This window comes from Mesocricetus auratus, unplaced genomic scaffold (assembly GCF_017639785.1).
Source record: "Mesocricetus auratus isolate SY011 unplaced genomic scaffold, BCM_Maur_2.0 Super-Scaffold_100676, whole genome shotgun sequence".
NCBI classification, from domain to species: domain Eukaryota; kingdom Metazoa; phylum Chordata; class Mammalia; order Rodentia; family Cricetidae; genus Mesocricetus; species Mesocricetus auratus.
The window spans coordinates 168,698,220-168,720,716 of record NW_024429266.1 but is presented as its reverse complement, the minus strand read 5'-3'; the positions used below and the strand labels follow the sequence as shown (position 1 = coordinate 168,720,716).

Genomic DNA, 22,497 nt, shown 5'->3' with positions numbered 1-22,497 from the left:
TCTGTAGATTCCTTGTTTCATCTTACTTTTGTTTTTATCTTGCAATCTACTTACTGACGGAACTGTAGAAAAATCACTTCTAAACTTTAATAAGCTATGGTTACACAGGTATGTAATACTAGCCCTGCAGGCTGAGGCAGCAGGATCAGGAGTTCATAGTCACATAGCTTTGTCAAAACAAACAACAAAACCCCATGATATCTTCAAAATGCACCAGAATATTAAAGAACTAGTTAAGACACATGGTTCACCTGGGCATGGTGAGTAGTGTACCACTGTAATCTCATCAGTTTGGAGGAAGATGAATACGGATTTCAGAAAGTTTGAGTTCAGCTTGTCTACACAGTAAGTTCCAGGTTAGTCAGGGCATACATAGTATCTTCAAAATATGCAGAGGAGAGGTGGAGTTGGGCAGTGTCCCATGTGTGCTAGAAATCTGGGCCCTTCCCAAATCTGAGACTCCATTGCTTTGAGAAGATATAGAGACTGGATAACTATTACCTGGGTTTCCTGTTTAGCTCCAAGTTCAGTAAAGACACTGTCTCAGAGAGTGATAGGGCAGAACACCTGATGTCCTCTTCTGGCCTTGGCAGGCACCCCCACCTCTCCAGAGCCTACTGATTGTTTTGCCCTTTTCTCATAGATTCTGATAAAGTGTCGCATTTCTAGTAAGTTACCAGGGGATGCTCTGCTGTTGGCATGTTCCAAACTTGGAGAAGCACTGTCCACATCCCATAGTCTAGATCCCTAACTCTGCTCACTGGTGTACTGTCCCCCACATGTTCATTTTCCTTTTAAGGGTCCATTTACTGAATTGCTTGTAATGGCTAAAATTCAGGGTTTCCAGCTAAATTCCTTGGATTTAGATTCTGTTTTTTAAAGTGATTTGAGTAGGTTACTTAACTGTCAACCCAATATTTCAGAATCACTATGAGATTAAACAAGTGTTTTGTTTGTTTTTAATTTAGTGCCTATTTAATGTATTAGTGGTGCTTAGAAAATGCTGAATGGATTATGAGCACTATTTTTTAATCACAAGACTAGAGAAGGTGCATTGTCCGTGGAAGGCCTTGAATATTATAGCGTTTTGTTGTGTTTTGCATACTTTTAACATTAGCTAGAGAGTTCAGATCAACTACCTGGGAACATCTTCAGACTGTTCCTTAACTCAGCTAAAACCACCGCTTGCCGCCAGGCAGGTCACGTGACCATCGGGATCACATGATTTGTAGAACAACATGGCTGCGCCCGTGCAAGGGCCAGCTCTCGGTTGCTGTACTGGATTGACTCGTGTCTTCTGGCTGCTGGTGCTGGCGTTCGGGGCAGCAGGGAGCGAAGAGACCGGGGCCGGGGACGGCACGGCGACCCTCGCGGGTTCGTGCGGCTGCGGAACGCCTCAGAGGCCCGGGGCCCATGGCAGCTCTGCGGCCGCGCAGCGTTACTCCCGGGAGGCGAACGCCCCGGGCCTGGCCTCGGGCCCGCGGCCGCTCGCGCTCACCAAGGTGCGCCATCTATTCTTCGGGGAGTGTGGGTGCCGCAGGACTCCGGAATGAACCAGGCTAGGGGTGATTAGTAAGGCCTGCAAAGGGTATAACTACACCCCAAAGTCGCTCAGATGAAGATCCTATTTGATGGGAGACCCCCCCCTTCCTGCTCCTCCCCACCGGGTTTTGTGACTGTGTTTATTACTGAAGCTTAAGAGTTTAGCTTGAAGAGTGTTGTCCATTTTCTTTTTAAACATTTTGTTGCTCACCTCTTCCCTCCATCCTGCTGTCCTGATGAAGAACTAGGAATTTAAAGTCGAATTGATTCGGATTTAAGTTCTCAGTTGTCGTTTTAGTACCTGTGGAGACTGAGTCTCCATCACTGCCTTGAACTCATTTGCAGTCTATTTCAGTGGTATCTGCTTGATAAGGGCAGACTGCAGACTTATGACATTATCCTGTGTGCTTGGCACTTTGAGCTCAAGGAAGGATCAAGCAAATTGTACTTACTTTATTGCTTTTATTTATGTCTTTTGCACAGTGCCTAGGTGTGCTAGATGTTGTCATATACAGATGAAAACAGTGAATCAGGAAATAGTTCTTCATTCTACCTCCTACCTGCTTTTCTGTGTTTGCCTTTGTGGCATAAACTTACGGGAATTCACCTCAGGTCCTCAGAATAACACCCCCTCTTTTGTATTCCTATATAGTCCATCTTGTTTCCCAACTATCTTTTCTTTCCTCCATGTTAATTGGCACGAATGTTCAGGACTTGGTGAGGGGGTAAGATCCCCTGTGGGTCTTGCCTGATCTTTCACAGTGGTAGCTGGTACTGCAACAGCTAAAAATGCAGACTTCCCTTTCAGCTAAGCTGTGGAGATGGTGGCACTTAGAGCTATGACTACTTTTCCCTGTTCTAGAAATGCCCATATCATTTGGGGGTGTGTTGTGCCCAATGGCAGCTTGTTTATTTTACTTACAGTAGTGTTGTTTTCCTGTTACCTACTTGGTGATGGAAACAGGTGTAGACCTGTTTCTCCATGGACTACCCTCCCCCAATGCCTAACCTATTTTAGGCATTCTGTAAGAATCCCTTAGGTGATGTTTTGTCCTTTTTGGTATGGACAATATTGAAAAGCTACTTTGTGAGGCAAAAGCTATCAGGGACTTTTAAACATATACTTCCACCGTATCCGCCCTCCCAAGAATCCTGGGCAGTGTGTTATGTTCTAGTTCATAGGTGAGGCACCTGAAACTTTATGAATCAAATCTCAGTGCTGGATGAAATCTGGATGCCATTCCCTTCCTCCTATGAGTAATGTGTGTGTGTGTGTGGTGTGGCTACATAGGTCTGGATGAAATCTGGATGCCATTCCCTTCCTCCTATGAGTAATGTCTGCGTGTGTGGTGTGGCTACATAGGTCTTATGTAGTTGACATAGCTTTTGACACACATAATTCTTTTGCCCAAGTCTTTTATGCTAAGTTTAAGGAGTGGAAAGAAAGGAATGGAAAAAGAGCTTTCCAATAGAGTTGTATATGAGTTTATTTTACTTATGCTCAAAAAAAATTCTTCAAGTAGCAATTGGAGTCAATATAGCTTAAAGCAAGGAAAGAGAAATATATAGATTTTCTATACTTGGGAAGTTCAAGAACAGACATGGCTTATACACAGCTGGGCTCAGGGTATCCGCCATCATCTCCAGGCCCATCACTGGCTGTCCTTTGTGTTATCTTATTCTAGTTTGGTTCTGTTTCTAGATAACATCCCATCTCCCAAACCAGTTGGAAGAGGAAGAGTTCCTTTTTGGTAGCTCTAGGAAAAGTGTCCAGGTGAACTTTGAGCCATGAACCTGCCCCTAGTATTCCTAAATTGTCATATGCTATTTAAACTTACTGAGAAATTGGCTCTGGAGGTGAGGTTGGCTCCCCTACTTTAAACGCAAGCATGTTTGTCTAAGGTGTCCTTCAAGATCCCTTATCCCAGGATGGATTAAACATTGTATCCTGGAATTCTGCTGAGAGATACCTTCCCAAACTGGAGACTCAGCTACTATTCATCCCAAAGTCTGTGGTGGGAATGGCTAATGGGAAGCCTACCCAGGAGAAGACTCTCTGCCTCGGACTGCCCCCCCCCTTTCCTGGATCAGAGGCTCCCTCCTTGGTGCCTGGAACTACCCCAGTCAGTCTCTGCTGGACAGTGTTTCTGATCTGATGCTCTACAAGCTTGCTGTTTACCTGATAAACTCACCCATTGGAGACCCAAAGCATGGCTGTCATGTATCATGACAGATCATGAATGCAGAACACAGGCCTTTGCCATGGGATGTGTACTTGACTTACCCATCTTCCCATGGGCTCATGTTTAGTGAGGTTTTGAGAAGGCAGTTTTCAAAGGGGACTTCAGATGCTTCTGCTTGCAGAGGAATAGATGCTGGGTTGGCAAAACTAGTGGTTGCTCACTGCACTTTATAGTCGTGTGCAGCCTAAGCCTGGTTCTGTGGAATGGAATGATTCTTGACTACCTTATGCTTCAGTCTTTTTAAAAGATGTAAGTTTATTAAGTGTGTGTGTGTGTGTGTGTGTGTGTGTGTGTGTGCTTATGTATGTGCTTCCATGAAGGTCAAGGGGCAACTTTAAGGAGTCAGTTCTCTCTTTCTACCTTTACATGGGTTCTGGGGATCATATTCAGGTTGCCAGGCTGGTGCAGTAAGTGACCTTACACTCTGAACTGTCTCACTAGCCCCTATGGGTGTCTTGAGTGGCAGTGGCAGAAGCTGTGGTACAGCAATTTTTTTTTTTAGACACAGGCAAGAATAGATTAGCGGACTTTTAATTTGACCTCAGGTCCTGAAGAGTGAAATAACTGGATTTATGGAATTTTACTAGAATGGACATTTTACATTCGTAGGAAAGAAAGTCCGATTAGTATAAGTTAAAAATTAGGATCTACTTAGAGCAGTCTAGAGCTGTTTTTGTTTATATCCTCCAGAATGGAAACTTGGCCTTTTCAGTACTCTCTACCTCCATTGGTTAATCAAAGAGGGAAAAGAAATGAGGCTGGAGTCCACAGTGCAAGCTGTGATGGTGGTAGTGTTGTTGGTATTCACCTTGGGGAGAAGAGTTTGAAAAGTAACTAGTAATTGTAGAAGTTTGTTGGGTACAGTGTGTGTGCACAGCTTCCGCGGGCTTTGAGTTTGACCTGGGACATGAAGCTGTTCTCAGACAAGGCCCTGTCTTCTGTGGACTTTATTTTTTCTCCTTTCCTCACTTTCTATAAGTCCTTTATGAAACCTTTTCTTGTTGGTGGGGGAGGGGAGGGGTAGTGACTATGTAGCCCAGGCTTGCCTTGAATTCATGATACTCTTGCCTTTTCTAGTGCTGTGATAACAGCACTGAATATGACTCTTTATGAAACCTTAATGGGATCTGAAGACTCATTTTAAGACTATTTTGACATTTTAAATGAAATTATGTGCTTGTGAGTGCAAATGCCCAGGGAAGTGCTGTGTGACACTATTGCTAGGGAGACATAACATCTATTCATCCTTGATGGAGAGCTGAGTGAAATAACTAGATTTATGGAATACAGACTGAAGTAAGGATGCCACCAAATTCCAACTTGGGGCTACTCACAGGAACATGGGAGAGGAGTTACTTACAGGAGCAGAAATGACTAAAAGACAGCTGTGTCACCAAAGTTCACCCCAGCATGGGCGACAGTTCACAAAGCTGGAACCCTGGAGCACACTGCACAGCTGTCCGGCAGTTAACAGCTTGGAGGGCATAGGCTTGTCTCTTCCTCTTCTAAGCAGTTCAGCTCGTCTGAGAGTACCTCTTAGCAGTTCTTACCTGTACATATGCCAGGGAGAGAGGGACCTTGTGAATCTGGTTAGTTTCAGGGACTTTCCCCACAGGAAGGGAACGTCCCCTGAGAAGACCCTGTTTCACCTCTCTGTAAACATCCTGTGTTGTAAGGGGCCTCCTTTCAAGGTGGAAGGTTTTAATACAGGAGGAAACTGCTACTCAACAGGAACCTGGAAGAGGGTGTTAGAGCCCCTGAAACTGGAGTTACAAGTTGTGAGCCACCCGATGTGGATGCTGGGACCTAAACTCCGATCCTGTGAGAGAAGTGTGTGCTCTTAGCTCTCCAGGTACTCTTGAAACTTTTTCTTGAAATCTTAAGGTTTTCTATTTCTTCACAGAGCTGTTTTTGAAAATCCCATTTTTCACTTAAGGACTATAGAATTTGTGTACAGGTGTTACAGAGGATGAAGAATGATAGGCAAATCTAGTTCAGTCCCTGAGCCAAGGCTATTACAGGTTTCACTAAGACACAAGTAGTTCATGTCTGAGACTGTCTTACAAATGAAATGGACTTTTGATCATTTTGCCTGAGTAATTCAGAATAGTAGCATATTCCATGTTTGTGGTCTTACATGTTCAGTCAGTGAAGACCATTTGCCCTTTGACTGTGAATCTTGTGCCGTGCGGTGTGCTGGAGGTTTAGAGATGCAGAGTTTGTTTGGGGCTCATCGGGAGCCTAAGATGCCAGTAAGGAGAAACTATGTAACTGAAGAGGCCTTGAAGATTGCTCAGCTGGTAAAGTGCTTGCCTGACAAGCATGGGTGTGGTGCCTTGTGTTTTCCATTCCAGCATGGGGGAGACAGAGACAGTAAGATACCCGAGGTTTGTTGACCAGCTAGTCCAGCCAAACTGGTGAGCTCCAGGCCAATCAGTGACCCTGTCTTAATGGAGCTGGAGTGTGTTTCTGAAGATGATGCCCAAGTTGGTTCTTTGGATTCCACAAGCGCATCTACATGTGTGTGCCCCCCCCACATCAATGTACACACAATCATACAGGTAAATAAAACATTAGGAACACTGTGTAACTAAATAATTTGTGTGTGAGTCAGAGGGAGAGGGTGGGGAGAGGAGATAGTACAATAGCCAGAGATGCATCCGAGGAAGCAGAGCGAGACGCCATGACACAGACAAGAGAAGGATGTGTGGCAGGAGAGGCCTGAAGGAGGTGGTCCGTGAACAGTGACATACTTTATAAAGAGACAAGGTAGCTTATGAAACTATGCATAGGGTACAAGTAAGAGGTGATAAGTGTTAGATTCCAGGACTTTGATATTGTATCAAAATAGGAATTTTGATAGGAATTCCTGCACAATTTTAATAGGAAATTATGTTTGATTAGGTTGACACTTCAATTTGTTGATTACTTAGTTTCTCTATGTAGTTATGTTGAGACAAGGTCTCACTGTGTAGCTCTGGCCTACCAGAAACTTGCTATGTAGACCCAGCTGATCTTGAACTCACAGAGATCTATATACTTCTGTCTCTAGTGCTGGGATTAAAGGTGTGGGCCACGATGAATTATTAATAAATGTTACATTAACATGGTTCTAAATTTTAAAAAGAATTGAGTGTAGAATAAGAAAAATACTCACTTATACTATTCCCCTCCCAGACAACCAAATGCAAGTAAATCTTGAAATCCATGACCCCAAAGTCCCCTGTATTTAACCTCCTCCCCCTCATACATGGGAATATCACATCCCCTATGCACCCTGCCTCCCCGCGGCTCCCCTCCCCCGCCCCAGTTCTATATTGGCGAGACTGCTCCATGCCATCATATTAAAAGGTTCTTCTTTTCCTTCATTTCTGTTTCTACATGGCCTTACCATAAGCCTCAACAATATACTACTGATTATTTTTTTTTCCTGTTTTTCTCTGCGACAGAGCTGTGGCGCTGTGTTGAATACGGAATGCTGACATTTCCAGAAAGCTCAAGTGGAATACATGAATGGCTGGGTGGCATAAATGGGTGGCAGAAATGGGGAGATGTGAATGGGTGAGGCTGGAGCCAGGGAGGCTCCTGTGAGGGCACTGAGTTGCCTGGGAGAGGAAAAGAGGGAGATATTAGGAAGAGATGGGTGCAGGAGGACCAGTCAGGCTAGGTGAGCTATGGGTGTTGGCATTTGGAGATGGAGGAAGTCAAGGTTTATTTCCTGGAACAGGGTTGATACTCTGGACAAATAGCACAATTGATGCAAATCAGCTGAGATCGGTACCAGTGGGGCTGAGAGAAGGCTCAGTGGTTAAGATCACTTGATGTGCTTGCAGAGGATGCAGGTTCAATTCCATGCAGCCACAGGGCCACTGATAATCCTGTTGCAGAAGATCTGACACCCTCTTCTAACCCTGGCACTTTGTGCATGTGGTGTGGTACCCAGACATACATGCAGGCAAAACATGTATACATATAAATTAAAAAATAGCACTATTGTGACTGGAAAATACATGCAAATGATTGAAGTAACCTCTGACTGAGTGAATCTGTAGATGCGGAATATGGGATGAGTAATCCTTGGATTCCCAGCTTCTATTTCTTAGTGTTCTTCTAACTCTTTTATGCTCACTGTGAAGTGCCCCCCTCCAACTAATGACCCCTTTGAGTTTATTTTCTCTTTCTTTGATTTGAACTCTTGTTTCTAGGTCAGAGACTTGACAGTTGATGAAATCTTAGAGCCCGTAATTTGACTTTTTGTTTTCATGATTTTAATACTACACCTTGTTTCTACAAAGAGTGTTCTGATGGATGGTGTAGCAGAGAGTCTCTTTTTTTTTTAGATTTTTTTAAAATTTTATTTTCCAGTTTAAATTTAGATAAGAAACAAGGTTGCTTCACAAGTCAGTTCCAGGTCCCTCTCCCATTCCCTCCCTTCCTCCCGAGCCCTCCCCCCCCGTTATCCCCTCATTTCCCCAGGGAGGGTGAGGCCCTCCATGGGGGTGTGCATAGTCTGTCATTTCATATAGGGCATGGCCTAGACCCTTCCCCAAGAGTTCAGGGTGAGAGTGCACCTCACATTGTTCTATGGGAGTCCAAAGTCCGTGTGTCTACTTGGGATGGGTACTGATTTGCTGCCCAAGGCTCAATAGATTCCCTAGGCCTCCTCACTGACACCCAGATTCAGGGGGTCTTGATCAGTCCCATGCTGGCTTCCCAGGCTGATGCCTGGGATTCAAGAGTTAACCTTTGTCTGGTCAGCTGTTTCTGGGGGTTAAACCAGCCCAGTCTTAATCCCTTTGATCATCAGTCCTCCCTCTCTGTTACTGGCTTTCGTGAGTTCGGCTCAGTACTTAACCAAGGGAGTCTGCCTCTTCTTCGATCAGCCATTAAATAAAGTTTCTGTTTCCCTGACTCTCTGGCCATAGGATTGTAGGCTGGCACTCCCCAGATCTATGTCTAAAATCCATATATGAGAGAGTACATGCCATGTTTCTCTTTTTGTGACTGGGTTACCTCACTAAGGATGGTTTCTTCTAGTGTCATCCATTTGCCTGCGAATCTCATGATTCCATTATTTTTTTCTGCTGAATAGTACTCCATTGTGTAGATGTACCACATTTTCTCTATCCACTCTTCAGGTGAGGGACATCTAGGTTGCTTCCAAGTTCTGGCAATTACAAATAAAGCTGCTATGAACATAGTGGAACAGACATCTTTGTTGTATGAATGGGCATCTTTTGGATATATGCCTAAGAGTGGAGTTGCTGGATCTTGTGGTAGGTTTATTCCCATTTTTCTGAGGAATCTCCATACTGATTTCCAAAGTGGCTGAACCAGTTGGCACTCCCACCAGCAATGGAGGAGTGTCCCCTTTCACCACATCCTCTCCAGCATAAATTGTCATTGGTGTTTTTGATTTTAGCCATTCTGACAGGAGTGAGATGGTATCTGAGAGTTGTTTTGATTTGCATTTCCCGGATGGCTAAGGATGTTGAGCACTTTCTCAAGTGCCTCTCAGCCATTTTAGACTCCTCTATTGAAAACTCTCTATTTAGTTCTGCAGCCCACTTTTTAATAGGGTCCTTTGGTGTTTTGGAGACTTGCTTCTTGAGTTCTTTGTAAATTTTGGAGATCAACCCTCTGTCGGATGTGGGATTAGTGAATATTTTTCCCATTCTGTGGGCTGCCTTTTGTCTTGCTGACTGTGTCCTTTGCTTTACAGAAGCTTCTCAGCTTCAGTAGGTCCCATTTATTAATTGTTGATCTCACTGTCTGTGCTACTGGTGTTATGTTCAGGAAGCTGTCTCCTGTACCAATTCGTTCAAGGGTACCACCCACTTTCTCTTCTAAGAGGTTCAGTGTGGCTGGATTTATGTTGAGGTCTTTGATCCATTTGGACTTAAGTTTTGTGCATGGCGATAAACATGGATCGATCTGCATTCTTCTACATGTCAGTCTCCAATTATGCCAGCACCATTTGTTGAAGATGCTTTCTTTATTCCATTGTATATTTTTAGCTTCTTTGTCAAAGATCAGATGTTCGTACGTGTGTGGGTTAATACCCGGATTTTCAATTCGATTCCATTGGTCTACCTGTCTATTTTTGTGCCAATACCAAGCTGTTTTCAGGACTATAGCTCTATAATAGACCTTGAGGTCAGGGATGGTGATGCCTCCGGACGTTGCCTTGTTGAACAGGGTTGTTTTGGCTATCCTGGGTCTTTTGTTTTTCCATACAAAATTGATTATTGTTCTTTCAAGGTCTGTGAAGAATTGTGCTGGGATTTTAATGGGGATTGCATTGAATCTGTAGATTGCTTTTGGCAGGATTGCCATTTTTACTACATTGATACTACCTATCCAAGAGCATGGGAGATCTTTCCATTTTCTGAGGGCTTCTTTAATTTCTTTCTTTAAAGATTCAAAGTTCTTACGATACAGGTCTTTCACTTGTTTGGTTAGCGTTACCCCAAGGTATTTTATGTTGTTTGTGGCAATTGTAAAGGGTGATGTTTCTCTGATTTCTCTTTCAGCCCTTTTATCATCTGTATATAGTAGGGCTACTGATTTTCTTGAGTTGATCTTGTAGCCTGCCACTTTGCTGAAGGTGTTAATCAGCTGTAAGAGTTCCCTGGTAGAGTTCTTTGGGTCATTGATGTAAACTATCATATCGTCTGCAAACAGTGAAAGTTTGACCTCTTCCTTCCCAATTTGTATCCCCTTGATCCCCCTTTGTTGTCGTATGGCAATAGCTAGAACTTCAAGTACCATGTTGAAAAGGTATGGAGAGAGTGGACAGCCTTGTTTTGTTCCTGATTTTAGAGGAATTGCGTTGAGTTTCTGTCCATTTAGTTTGATGTTGGCTGTTGGTTTACTGTATATAGCTTTTATTATGTTTAAGTATGTCCCTGTTATCCGAGATCTCTCCAAGACCTTTATCATGAAGGGGTGTTGGATTTTGTCAAAGGCTTTTTCAGCATCTAGTGAGATGATCATGTGATTTTTGTTTTTCAGCTTGTTTATATGGTGGATTACGTTGATGGATTTTCGTATGTTGAACCATCCCTGCATCCCTGGGATGAAACCTACTTGATCGTGGTGAATGATTGTTTTGATGTGTTCTTGGATCCGATTTGCCAGTATTTTATTGAGTATTTTTGCATCAATGTTCATGAGGGATATTGGTCTGAAGTTCTCTTTCTTAGTTGTATCTTTGTGTGGCTTGGGGATCAAGGTTATTGAAGCCTCATAGAAAGAGTTTGGCAAAGACCCTTCTGCTTCTATTGTGTGGAACACTTTGAGAAGAATTGGTATAAGCTGTTCTTTGAATTTCTGGTAGAATTCTGCAGTGAGGCCATCTGGACCTGGGCTTTTTTTGGTTGGGAGACTTTTGATGACAGCTTCTATTTCCATAGGGGTTATAGGTCTATTTAAATTGCTTATCTGTTCTTGATTTAATTTTGGCAATTGATAGCTGTCCAGGAAGTCATCCATTTCCTTTAAATTTTCGAATTTTGTGGAGTACAGGTTTTCAAAGTATGACCTAATGATTCTCTGGATTTCCTCAGAGTCTGTTGTTATGTCCCCCTTTTCATTTCTAATTTTGTTAATTTGCGTGTTCACTCTCTGCTGTTTGGTAAGTTTGGACAAAGGTTTGTCTATCTTGTTGATTTTCTCAAAGAACCAACTCTTCGTTGCATTGATTCTTTGTATTGTTTTCCTGGTTTCTACTTTATTGATTTCAGCCCTCAATTTGATTATTTCCTGGCGTCTACTCCTCCTGGGGAGTGTGCTTCTTTGTGTTCTAGAGCTTTCAGCTGTGATGTTAATTCTCTGGTATAACTGTTCTCCTGTTTCTTCATGTGAGCACTTAGCGCTATGAACTTCCCCGTAGCACTGCTTTCAAAGTGTCCCATAGGTTTGGGTATGTTGTGTCTTCATTCTCATTGAATTCGAGGAAGTCTTTAATTTCTTTTTTATTTCCTCTTTGACCCAGGGATGGTGCAGTTGAGCATTATTCAATTTCCATGAGTTTGTAGGTTTTCTGCAATTTGTGTTGTTGTTGAATTCTAATTTTAAAGCATGGTGGTCTGATAAGATGCATGGAGTTATTCCAATTTTTTTGTAGCTGCTGAGGTTTGATATGTTGCCAAGTGTGTGGTCGATTTTTGAGAAGGTTCCATGTGGTGGTGAGAAGAAGGTATATTCTTTTTTATGTGGATGAAATGTTCTATAGATATCTGTTAATCCCAGTTGGGTCATTACTTCTATTAGACCTTTTGCTTCTTTGTTGAGTTTCTGTTTGGTATTCCTGTCTAGTGGTGAGAGTGGTGTGTTGAAATCTCCCACTATAACTGTGTGGGGCTTTAGATGAGATTTAAGTTCTAATAATGTTTCTTTAACGAATGTGGATGCCTTTGTATTTGGGGCATAGATGTTCAGGATAGACACTTCATCTTGGTGGGTTTCACCTGTGATGAGTATGTAATGACCTCCTTCATCTCTTTTGATTGATTTTATTTTAAAGTCGAGTTTGTTAGATATTAGGATTGCTACCCCTGCTTGTTTCTTGGGTCCATTTGATTGAAAAATTTTTTCCCAACCTTTAACTCTCAGGTAATGTCTGTCTTTGAGGGTGAGGTGTGTTTCTTGTATGCAGCAGAAGGAAGGGTTCTGTCTTCGAATCCAATCTGCCAGTCTGTGTCTTTTTATGGGTGAGTTAAGGCCATTAACATTGAGGGATATTAATGACCAATGATTGCTCATCCTTCAATTTGCGATGGTTGTTGTTGGTGGAATTTCACCCCTTTGTTCTTTTGGCTGTTGGTAGAGAGGGATTCTCTAATGCTTATGTTTTTCTGGTTGTAGTTAGCTTCCTTGGGTTGGAGTTTTCCTTCCAAAATTTTCTGTAGGGCTGGGTTAGTGGACACATATTGCTTGAATCTAGTTTTGTCATGGAATATCTTGTTTTCTCTGTCTATAGTGATTGAGAGCTTTGCCGGGTATAGTAGTCTGGGCTGGCATCCATGGTCTCTTAGTGTAGGTAGAATATCTATCCAGGACCTTCTGGCTTTCAGAGTTTCCATGGAGAAATCAGGTGTAATTCTGATAGGTCTGCCTTTATATGTTACTTGACCTTTTTCCTTAGCTGCTCTTAATATTCTTTCTTTATTCTGTATGTTTGGGGTCTTGATTATTATGTGGCGAGGGGATTTTTTTTGTGGTCCACTCTATTTGGTGTTCTGTAGGCTTCTTGTACCTTCATTGGCATGTCTTTCTTAAGGTTGGGGAAGTTTTCTTCTACGATTTTGTTGAATATGCCTTCTGCCCCTTTGAGGTGGATTTCTTCTCCTTCTTCTATACCTATTATTCTTAGGTTTGGTCTTTTCATGGTGTCCCATATTTCCTGGATGTTTTGTGTTAAGGATTTGTTGGATTTAAGGTTTTCTTTGGTTGATAAATCCATTTCTCCTAGCGTATCTTCAACACTTGAGATTCTCTCTTCCATCTCTTCTATTCTGTTGGTAATGCTTGTATTGGTAGTGCCTGACTGTTTGTCCAGCTTTTCTATTTTCTGCCTTTCTTCAGATTGTGTTTTTTTAATGACTCTATTTCAGTTTTCAACCCTTGCAGTGTTTGCATTGCTTCTTGCAATTTTCTGTTTATCTGTTCGTCCGTTTGTTGCCTTTTATGAATTTTTTGGTTTGTTCTTTCTTCCATTTCTTGCATTTTTTGGTTTGCTTTTTGTTCCATTTCTCGCATTTTGTGCTTTGTTTCTTCTTCCATTTCCTACCTTTTTTGGTTTGTTTCTTCTTCCATTTTTTTCATTTTTTGCTTTGTTTTTTCTACCATTTCTTTCATTTTTTGCTTTGTTTCTTCTTCCATTTCCTGCCTTTTTTGGTATGATTCTTCTTCCAATTCTTGCATTTTTTGCTTTGTTTTTTCTTCCATTTCTTGCATTTTTTGCTTCATTTCTTCTTCCATTTCCTGCCTTTTTTGGTTTGTTTTTTCTTCCAATTCTTGCATTTTTTGGTTTATTTTTTCTTCCATTTCTTGCATTTTTTGGTTTGTTTCTTCTTCCATTTCTTTGAGGGATTTTCCAATATCCTCTTTTAGGGCCTCTATCATTTTCATGAAAGTGCTTTTAAGGTCGTTCTCTTCTGCTTCGTCCGCATTGGAATGTTGGGGTCTTGCTGGTGTGGAGTCTCTAGAATCTGACGGTGTCATATTTGTTTTTCTGTTGCTGACTGTGTTTTTGTATTGTCTCTTTCCCATCTCTTCTTCTAGTGGGTGCAGAAAGAGCCCCTTACTGGTCTGGGGACCAGAGTTCCCTTTTGGTGGGTGCTAGCAAGTCCAATAATCTGGTGGTTCTTCTATTCCTTGTCCGAATGCTGGTCCCGTGGGTGGAGAAGAAGAACAGGAATCTGGGGCGCTTATCCTCTTACCTGGTCCCCTGGACCCTATGCTGGGTCCTGTTGTACTTGATCCAGAACAGCTACTCCCCTGGTCTCCCTGCCTCCTCTCCTTTCCTGGTCTCGTTGGTGGGAGAGAAGATCTGGAGTCTGGGGTGCTTGGCTCCTGCTGGGATTGGGAGCTCTGTGCAGGTCCCAGGCGATCTGCAGGCACTGGAGCACAGGCCGGGAAGCTGGCCTGTTTACCTGATGCTGCTGGAGGAACAGCTGCTTCCCTGGACTCCCAGCCTCCTCTCCTTTCCTGGTCTCGTTGGTGGGGCAAAGATCTGGAGTCTGGGATGCTTGGCTCCCGCCGGGATTGGGAGCTCTGTGCAGGTCCCAGGCGATCTGCAGGCACTGGAGCACAGGCCGGGAAGCCGGCCTGTTTACCTGATGCTGCCTGAGGAACAGCTGCTTCCCTGGACTCCCAGCCTCCTCTCCTTTCCTGGTCTCGTTGGTGGGAGCGAAGATCTGGAGTCTGGGGTGCTTGGCTCCCGCCGGGATTGGGAGCTCTGTGCAGTTCCCAGGCGATCTGCAGGCACTGGAGCACAGGCCGGGAAGCAGGCCTGTTTACCTGATCGAGAGTCTCTTTTATTATTTATTCACTTATTAATATACTTCAGTTTTTTTTAAAGACAGGATTCCTTGTTATCTGGAACTAACTCTGTAGACTAGGCTGGCCTCCAACTCAGAGATCTTCCTGTTTTTGCCTCCTGAGTTCGGGATTAGTGGCATACTCCGCCAGCGCCCAGCTGAGGGCCTATTTTTGATAAAGATATAATTTATATGTCATATAGTTCACTCAGTGATTTTGTTTTTTAGTGAAGCCAAAATGATTTGCTATCTTATTCAGAATATTTCTGGGATATCTCCAAGGGACACACCACATCCGTTAAGCAGTCATTCCCCATGCCAGCTACCTCATAGCTTCTGGCTGCCATAGACCTCCTTTCTGACTCTTTGCATTGTCCTGTTTTGGATGCTTTATTATTTTAAAATTTTAATGTGTGTGGGTTGTAAATGTCTAGGTATTCACGTTTGCATTGTGGGGGTGCAGCTAGAGTAACATGTGGGCTTCCTTGCTCATGACCTCCTGTAATTCCAGCTCCAGGGGGTCCAACACCCTCTTCTGGTCCTCCCAAGTGCCCACATACATGAGCATACACACATAGGCACAGAGACGCAGACACCTACACATATGTTAAAAAGACACTAAAAAAAAAGAGTTCAGTATTTCCCTTACCTTCATAGTTCACTGTTAGCAGCAGTTTTTCCAGAACTGTCTACCTTGCATGTCCAAATCTGTTATGAGGTTCAACTAGAAAGATCCCTTTCAAAAGTTTTTTCTTCTTTCTATGACTTGTGAGTCATGGTCATTGATGTATGGAGTGATTCTGCAAGTGTGTGTGTGTGTGTGTGTGTGTGTGTGTGTGTGTGTGTATGTGTGTGTATGTGTGTGCACACGGGGGATGTGCTGTATGTGTACACTCATAAATACGTGCACATGTGGAGGCCAGAGGTTGATATTAGGTGTCTTTCTCAATGGCTCAGTGGCCACTTATTTTTTTGAGGCACAGTCTTTCACTGAGCCTGGATACCATTGATTCAGCCAGACTTCCTGACTGTTGAGCCCCTGGCATTCTCCTGTCTGTGACCTTGCATTACCCCCACCACTGGGGTTACAGATCTGAGCCACCATGTCTAGCTTTTATGTGACTGCTGGGAATCCAAACTCAGGTCTCTGTGTCTGTGCAGCAAGCGCTTCCCCAGAGAGCCATGTCCCCAGGCCCTCGATTTTACTAGCTTTGCAGAGATTTCTGTGGTGGGTTTTTTAAGCACTGGGTTCTTGATATGCACTGAGAACTACAGCCTACACAGGTAGACTTTGCTTTTGAGCCTGATGTCCTGTGTGTCCCCTTTCATTGCAGATGGTCCCCATCCCTGCTGGAGTGTTTACAATGGGCACCGATGATCCTCAGATCAAGCAGGATGGAGAAGCCCCTGCCAGGAGAGTCACTGTTGATGCCTTTTACATGGATGCCTATGAAGTCAGTAATGCTGATTTTGAGAAGTTCGTGAACTCAACTGGCTACTTGACAGAGGTAATGGGCTTGAGGATGGGAGGGAGAATGTGCTATTACCCAGAACATTCCAGAAGGGTTTAATAACTACAAACACTGAACTTTGAACACTTTTACTTTGTGTCTAGGGGTCACTGAATCACAGCGCAAGGCAAGAGAATGTTTGTCTCAAATGGGAACTGGGAGCTTGATTTTCTAGTTTATGACTGTTTCAGTGAGAATCTCAAATGTACTTTTTCCTAAGTCCTGTCCTTTTTAAAATCTCATAAAAAACCTTTACCCTGGCCGGGCGTTGGTGGCGCACGCCTTTAATCCCAGCACTCGGGAGGCAGAGGCAGGCGGATCTCTGTGAGTTCGAGACCAGCCTGGACTACCAAGTGAGTTCCAGGACAGCCTCCAAAGCCACAGAGAAACCCTGTCTCTAAAAACCAAAAAGAAAAAAACAAACAAACAAAAAAACCCTTTACCCTGTTATTCAGTTTGTGGAGTCCCTACTTTAAACTATTTTTTTATTTAAAAACTTCACTTGGGTTAATGCCAAAAGCAAAACAACATTTGGGTTCAGTTCTGCACTGTCTCATTTCTTTGGAATTTCCTAAAATATACGAAGTGGTCATAAATCTTGTTTGTAGATATTTGTAGTAAGCAAAAATCTCCATTCTCTTTGTTTCATATTCTCAGCTCAATTCATAATCTGTCAGTGTGTGTGGGGGTGTATGTGTGTGTACATACCTACATGAGGATATGGGTGAATTCACCCATGTGGGTATGTATAAAAGCCAGAAGTTAATATTGGGATATCTTCCCTATATTAACTGTTTTAAAAAAATGTTTATGTGTGTGTGTATGTATGTATGTGTGTATGTGTGTGTGTGTGCACATGACCAAAGAGTCCAGAAGAGTGCATTGAATCTCTTGGAGTTAGTGTTACTGGTGGTTGTGAACTGCCTGGTATTCCACCTTATTTTTGGAGACGGTCTCTAACTGAACCTGTAGATAGCTCTTTTGGCTAGACTGGCTGGCTAGTGAGCCTGGGTAAACCAAGCCGGCCTCCCATATGCCATTGCAGCACTAGTGTGAAGTAAGTGTGTTGGCAATCTATTGGTTTTATTTTATGAACCTCTCATTCTGAGGAAGTCTCAGCTTCATGCTGCCTGGAGGGTTTGGGTGCAACAAAGTCGAGGATTCTTGTCTTGGACAGAGTATTTTATATTCTCATGGCATTTCACAGATTTCCCTCCAATGTCTAACTTCATTTAAGTATTCCGCACTTCTCACCACCTTCTAGCCCAGTGACTCTTGTTTCTTGACTTGAGGGTGATAACCCCCCTTCAGTGCCTTTAGTTCCCTCTGCTTGGGACCGGAGCCCCCTGCTTACCCCTCCTTGCGTGTCTTGCTGCTGCTTCAGTCTGCTTGGCTGGGTTGTCCTTTCTCCAGGAGTCTGCTACTCATTCTGCTAGAAGGCTGTCATCAACCATTTTAACTTAGAAAGCAAAATTAAATAGTAATCATTTTGTGATTTTTTTCATCTTGACTTTTATCTCTGCCCTCACATTTAAGCCCTTTAAGAACAGAGACCAGCCCTCCCTAGTCAGTTAATGGTGGCTAGGAAACAAGAGCCATTTTCTTCAATGGCATATACCGGCAAGTGCCATGCGCTTGTAAATAACCCTTTATCCATGTTCCTATAGGCAGCCATAATTAAACTCATTGGAACACATACACCCATCCCCACACCCCTACACCCCCTCGCCCCCCACCTCCTCCACCCCTCCCACACCCCCACACCCATACTATCCATACTCATACTCACCCCCACCCCCGACCCCTACCTCCACATATCCATACCTCCCACACTCCATACCCTCATACCCTCAGGCCCACACCCCCACACTTTCCACACCCCACACAGCCACACTCCTCACACCCACACCCTCAGTACCCCCACACCCCCCACACCCACCCACATCCCCACATACATCATCCAAATCCCCAGGCCTGCACCCCCCCACACACACCCACAGGGGCGGGGTGGAGAAAGGGCTCTGTTTGGGGAGAGGATGATTATAGAAGGTGGGAAAGGATCAAGGGAGATAATGAGTGCATAGGATCAAAGTGCTTTCTCTTCATGTGTGAAAATATAGTAAACGCTTTACTGCAGATAATTAATATATGCTGGTAAAATGACATAAAAACCCTTTGTTACATATAATTAATATATGCTCATAAAATGTACAAAAGGACAGAGTCCATGCCTATGGAATACTGACAACAGTAATCCCGGATTTAGCCCTAGACCAGGCATGTGGTAGGTGCTGTATATGTTGAGTGCATAAGTGGGTTGGGTTGTTAGGCATCGTGGTATCACTAGGATCATAGGAATACTGTCAGAGGTGAAGAAACATTCACACCTAGTCAGTAAAAACAGGCTGGATGCTCTTGTGAGGCCTGATGTACAGGGATCAGGAGTCAGTTGACTACATCTGGTGAGGACAGGCTGGGCCTAGTGGGGGGCATTCCACAAACTGGTCGTGGTTAAAGCGAGGAGACTGGAGGGGCTGTCCACAGTTAGTCACTGCATTTCTCTTGAGCTCATTCTGCTAGCACTCCCCAATTTAACAACGGCAGTGGTTTGGCCTCCTTTCAGCCCCATAATAAGAATCTCCATGGTTGGAGAGCAGCAGCCTACAGGGAGCTGCCAGCCTAGTGTAAGAAGTTCACACAGGCAGGCGCAGAGCTCTGGGGAGCCCCAGTAAGATGAGTCCTTACGTTTCATGGATGTGTGAGAGCAGTTGGCAACATAGGAGGAAAACTAGAGCAGTAGAGTCACAGGTAGTAGAGGTCACAGGGTCCTACTTTTAGAGCAGATATTGATGAAGATTTGTGATAGACTGTCAAACAATGAGATACAGATTTCCACCTGATGCTTATATTGGTCCCTTGACAACTGTAAACCCATGGAGTGTGTTAGAGAATCAGCATACAGTGCCATCTGATTCTTTTAGGTAGATCCTAGGAACAGGGCAAACAGCTTGCTTGTGTAATAGCACGTATACTAAAACTGTCATTTCTCCGTTATTTACAATGTTGGGAGAGTTATGTGTCTTCCACAGGGCATTCATCTTCTCAGAGTCTAATCTCTTTTAGCTTGCAGTCTTACCATGCTCAGATGAAGGTAGTCTTGTCAGTGACATGAATCTGTTTTAAGAGGAACTTGGACACTCTCAAGTCATTTCTGAGTAGTTTGGGGAGTTACTGGGAAAACCTGAGTCTACTTGGATGTGAAAAAAAATGGCACCTTGGAAGCCTTTGACTCTAACCCTTTCCAGTTTTTTTCTTACCCTTATAGGCAGAGAAGTTTGGTGACTCCTTTGTCTTTGATGGCATGTTGAGTGAGCAAGTGAAGGCGGACGTCCACCAAGCAGTAAGTAGTGCTTAAACAGGCTCTCTTGTTTCTCTGGGACCATCAGAAACTACAAATACTACCTTCATCTCCCTGCTGGTGCCTAACCATTCTCTCAGTGTAGATTTGCCCCGGTCACAGGCCCATGGGCCAGAGTGCCTTGTCTGGCTGAAAATATACAAGCCCAGGATGATGTTGATGAAACTTCTGGTCTTTCTGCTTGTGCCTTGGAGTGACACTGTGCTTCTAAGTAGAACCCAGTTCTGTACTTTGGATTTGTTTTACTTGCAGCCATTTTTAGAATGGAGGATAAATGAGTGTCACAGACTGTGTTTTCAAAGTCTTGACCCTGTCAGGATTGGGTGTGTTGCTCAAGCTTTGTTAGCATTCATGAATCCCTGTGCAAAGTCATGTCCATGGAAGGAGTCCTTTTGCTGGGGATGTTCATAAAAGATGGGGGCTGGGAACTAGTCCTTAGAGGAAGGTGTGTTCCATCTTGTACAGGGAGTGTTAGTTAACTCTGTTTTTCTCAGGTGTGGACACTATTGGCTAGTCTTCTATAAGTACTGTGTGTCAGGAAGAACTTGGGATTCCTGTGTCAACCAGTTTGGCAGGTCTATAAATATTTATTTGTATATATGTCTCATGAATATGCAAAAGCAAGAGAAAGATCGAGGTTGAGAGTTCTTACAACATGGTGAATAGAGACTGCAGAACAGGAGACAGTGAGAGAGAGTGGACCTTGGGGTGTCTGACGACTCAAGAAAGACAGCTACGGAGGTAAAGATGAAGAAAGCTCACCCTAATCTTCCTCTTTCATACAAGGTTCCTTTAAATCAGTCATGCCTGGGAACCAGAGAGATAGCTCAGTGGTTAAGACCACTGGTTGCTCCTAGAGAGGACCCATGTTTCTAGTCTCATAACACATGGAGGCTCACAACCATCTATCACTTCAGTTCTCGGGAATATGATGCCCTCTTCTGGCTTCCACAAGTACTGCATGCTTGTGGTGCACAGACATACAGGCAGGTGAACACCACCACATTTAAAAAAAAAACAAAACAAAAAACAGTCCTATCTGAACTTCATCCTAAAGTGTTGGCATCCTTGTGTCCTTTCCTGGGAGTAGCAGCATCATGAAATGGACCCCTTCTGGCTCATGCTGGGTTGCTCTCTCTCTGTTGTAACCAATGTACAACAATTTATGGTAGGGGATGATGAAGTTGATTTGGTCTCAGATTGTAAAATTGTCTTCTGGCGAGTCAGGCCATTTTTCATGTTTGTTTTTAGTAAATGCTCAAAAGGTGTGATTGTCCTTTTAAATTCCAATTTGCCCATACCAGTTAGTATTGTTTCTTACAAAATCTAATCCCCCAATTCCATTTTTTTTGGGGGGGGGATTGAGTTCAGCTCAGGGTAGTGGTGATGACCCAGCAAGCAACTCAGGGCGTGGCTCCTGGTTTAAGATATGGGGTTCAGATGAAGGAGTCCATCTGCTCCTGTTTCTGTAATCTGCCTTTCAAATGCAGGGTGTGTGTCTCAGGAACTCCGAATGTTTTAGGTGGGAAGGCAGACGTGGGGCGAAGGCTCCAGAGGCGTCCTGAGTCACAGTGAAGTGTGTGTGCTCGTTGCTAGGAGAAGGACAAGCAGCTCTCACCTGGCTGCAGGGTTGGCCCTGGTTTAAATGCTTATAATGGAAAAGTAAACCTTTTAAGGTTGTTTTGAAAGGGTTAGAAGAGCAAAGTAAGTCTGTTGATGGCCTGGGAGAGCTTTATCCCATCTCCTTTGTTGACCTGATTATCTCCGCTCTCTAGACCTTTTGTAAGCCCACATTTCCATAAGGCAGGACGTGAGATGCCCATGAGATGATTTTAGGCTGACTTTAGGAGGGGATGAGACAGTGGGAGGTCACCTGGAATTACAGTACCTTTCAGGCATCTTTAGGCCTTAAGTCAAAAGAAGGGCTCATTGGAGTTCTGGAATGTCCTTCACACCTGACAATAGTTTGTTTTCAACATAAAAACAGATGGGAGAACCCTGCTGCTGCTGTATTAGCTGGTAAAAATATAGCAACTGTGTTTATTTTTATGTGGTTGTTTTCCGGATTGTATTATGTTTATTCCAGCTTACAATAGTAGTATGAATTTTGCTATTTTTGGTGTCTAATAAAACACAAATACGGATAGTAGCCTGATCTAAATGTGTTATTACATTGTCCTCAGATGGAGCACACTTGGCCCCCGTCACCTAGAATGAATGAATGAAATGCAGTAATGAAAGTTGCTACCTGCCCCAGCATCCCCCTATGTGTGTGACAGTAGTCACACCCGTTCTGTTCTTAAAGTAGCCCCTGGCCTGGTTTTTTTTTTTGTTTGTTTGTTTTTTTACGAGACAGGGTTTCTCAGTATTGTTTTGGAGGCTGTCGGTCCAGCCTGGCCTCGAACTCACAGAGATCCGCCTGCCTCTGCCTCCGGAGTGCCTCCGGATTAAAGGCATGCGCCACCACCGCACGGTCCCTGGCCTGGTTTTTAAAGTGAGTTCTTCCTTGCATTTCATTTTATCATCATCACCTAGGGGTATACCTTACATTTAATCTTGCCCATTTAAAGAAATGCTTGTCAAAGTCATTACTGCATTTGTCTTATTACTTTTTACCCTCTGAAGACCATAGAACATTTAGCTTGTAGACTTCCAAGTCCGAATTTGCTGATTGACAACTGTGATGGTTTGCAGATGTTTCCTGCAGACGGTAGCCGACCTCTGAAAGTGATCAGGCT

At 43.6% G+C, this 22,497-nt stretch overlaps 1 protein-coding gene across 1 annotated transcript in view; it reads left to right on the top strand.

The window, feature by feature from the left end:
• The first annotated feature begins 1,215 nt into the window (after positions 1–1,215).
• Sumf1 (sulfatase modifying factor 1) overlaps positions 1,216–22,497 on the top strand; it is a 78,325-nt gene continuing 57,043 nt past the window's right edge. Inside the window, exons 1-3 of the mRNA XM_040737966.1 lie at positions 1,216–1,502; positions 16,165–16,338; positions 19,667–19,741. Coding sequence (XP_040593900.1) covers positions 1,239–1,502; positions 16,165–16,338; positions 19,667–19,741 — 513 coding nt within the window. The 5' untranslated portion in view covers positions 1,216–1,238. The remainder of the gene's footprint in view (positions 1,503–16,164; positions 16,339–19,666; positions 19,742–22,497) is intronic.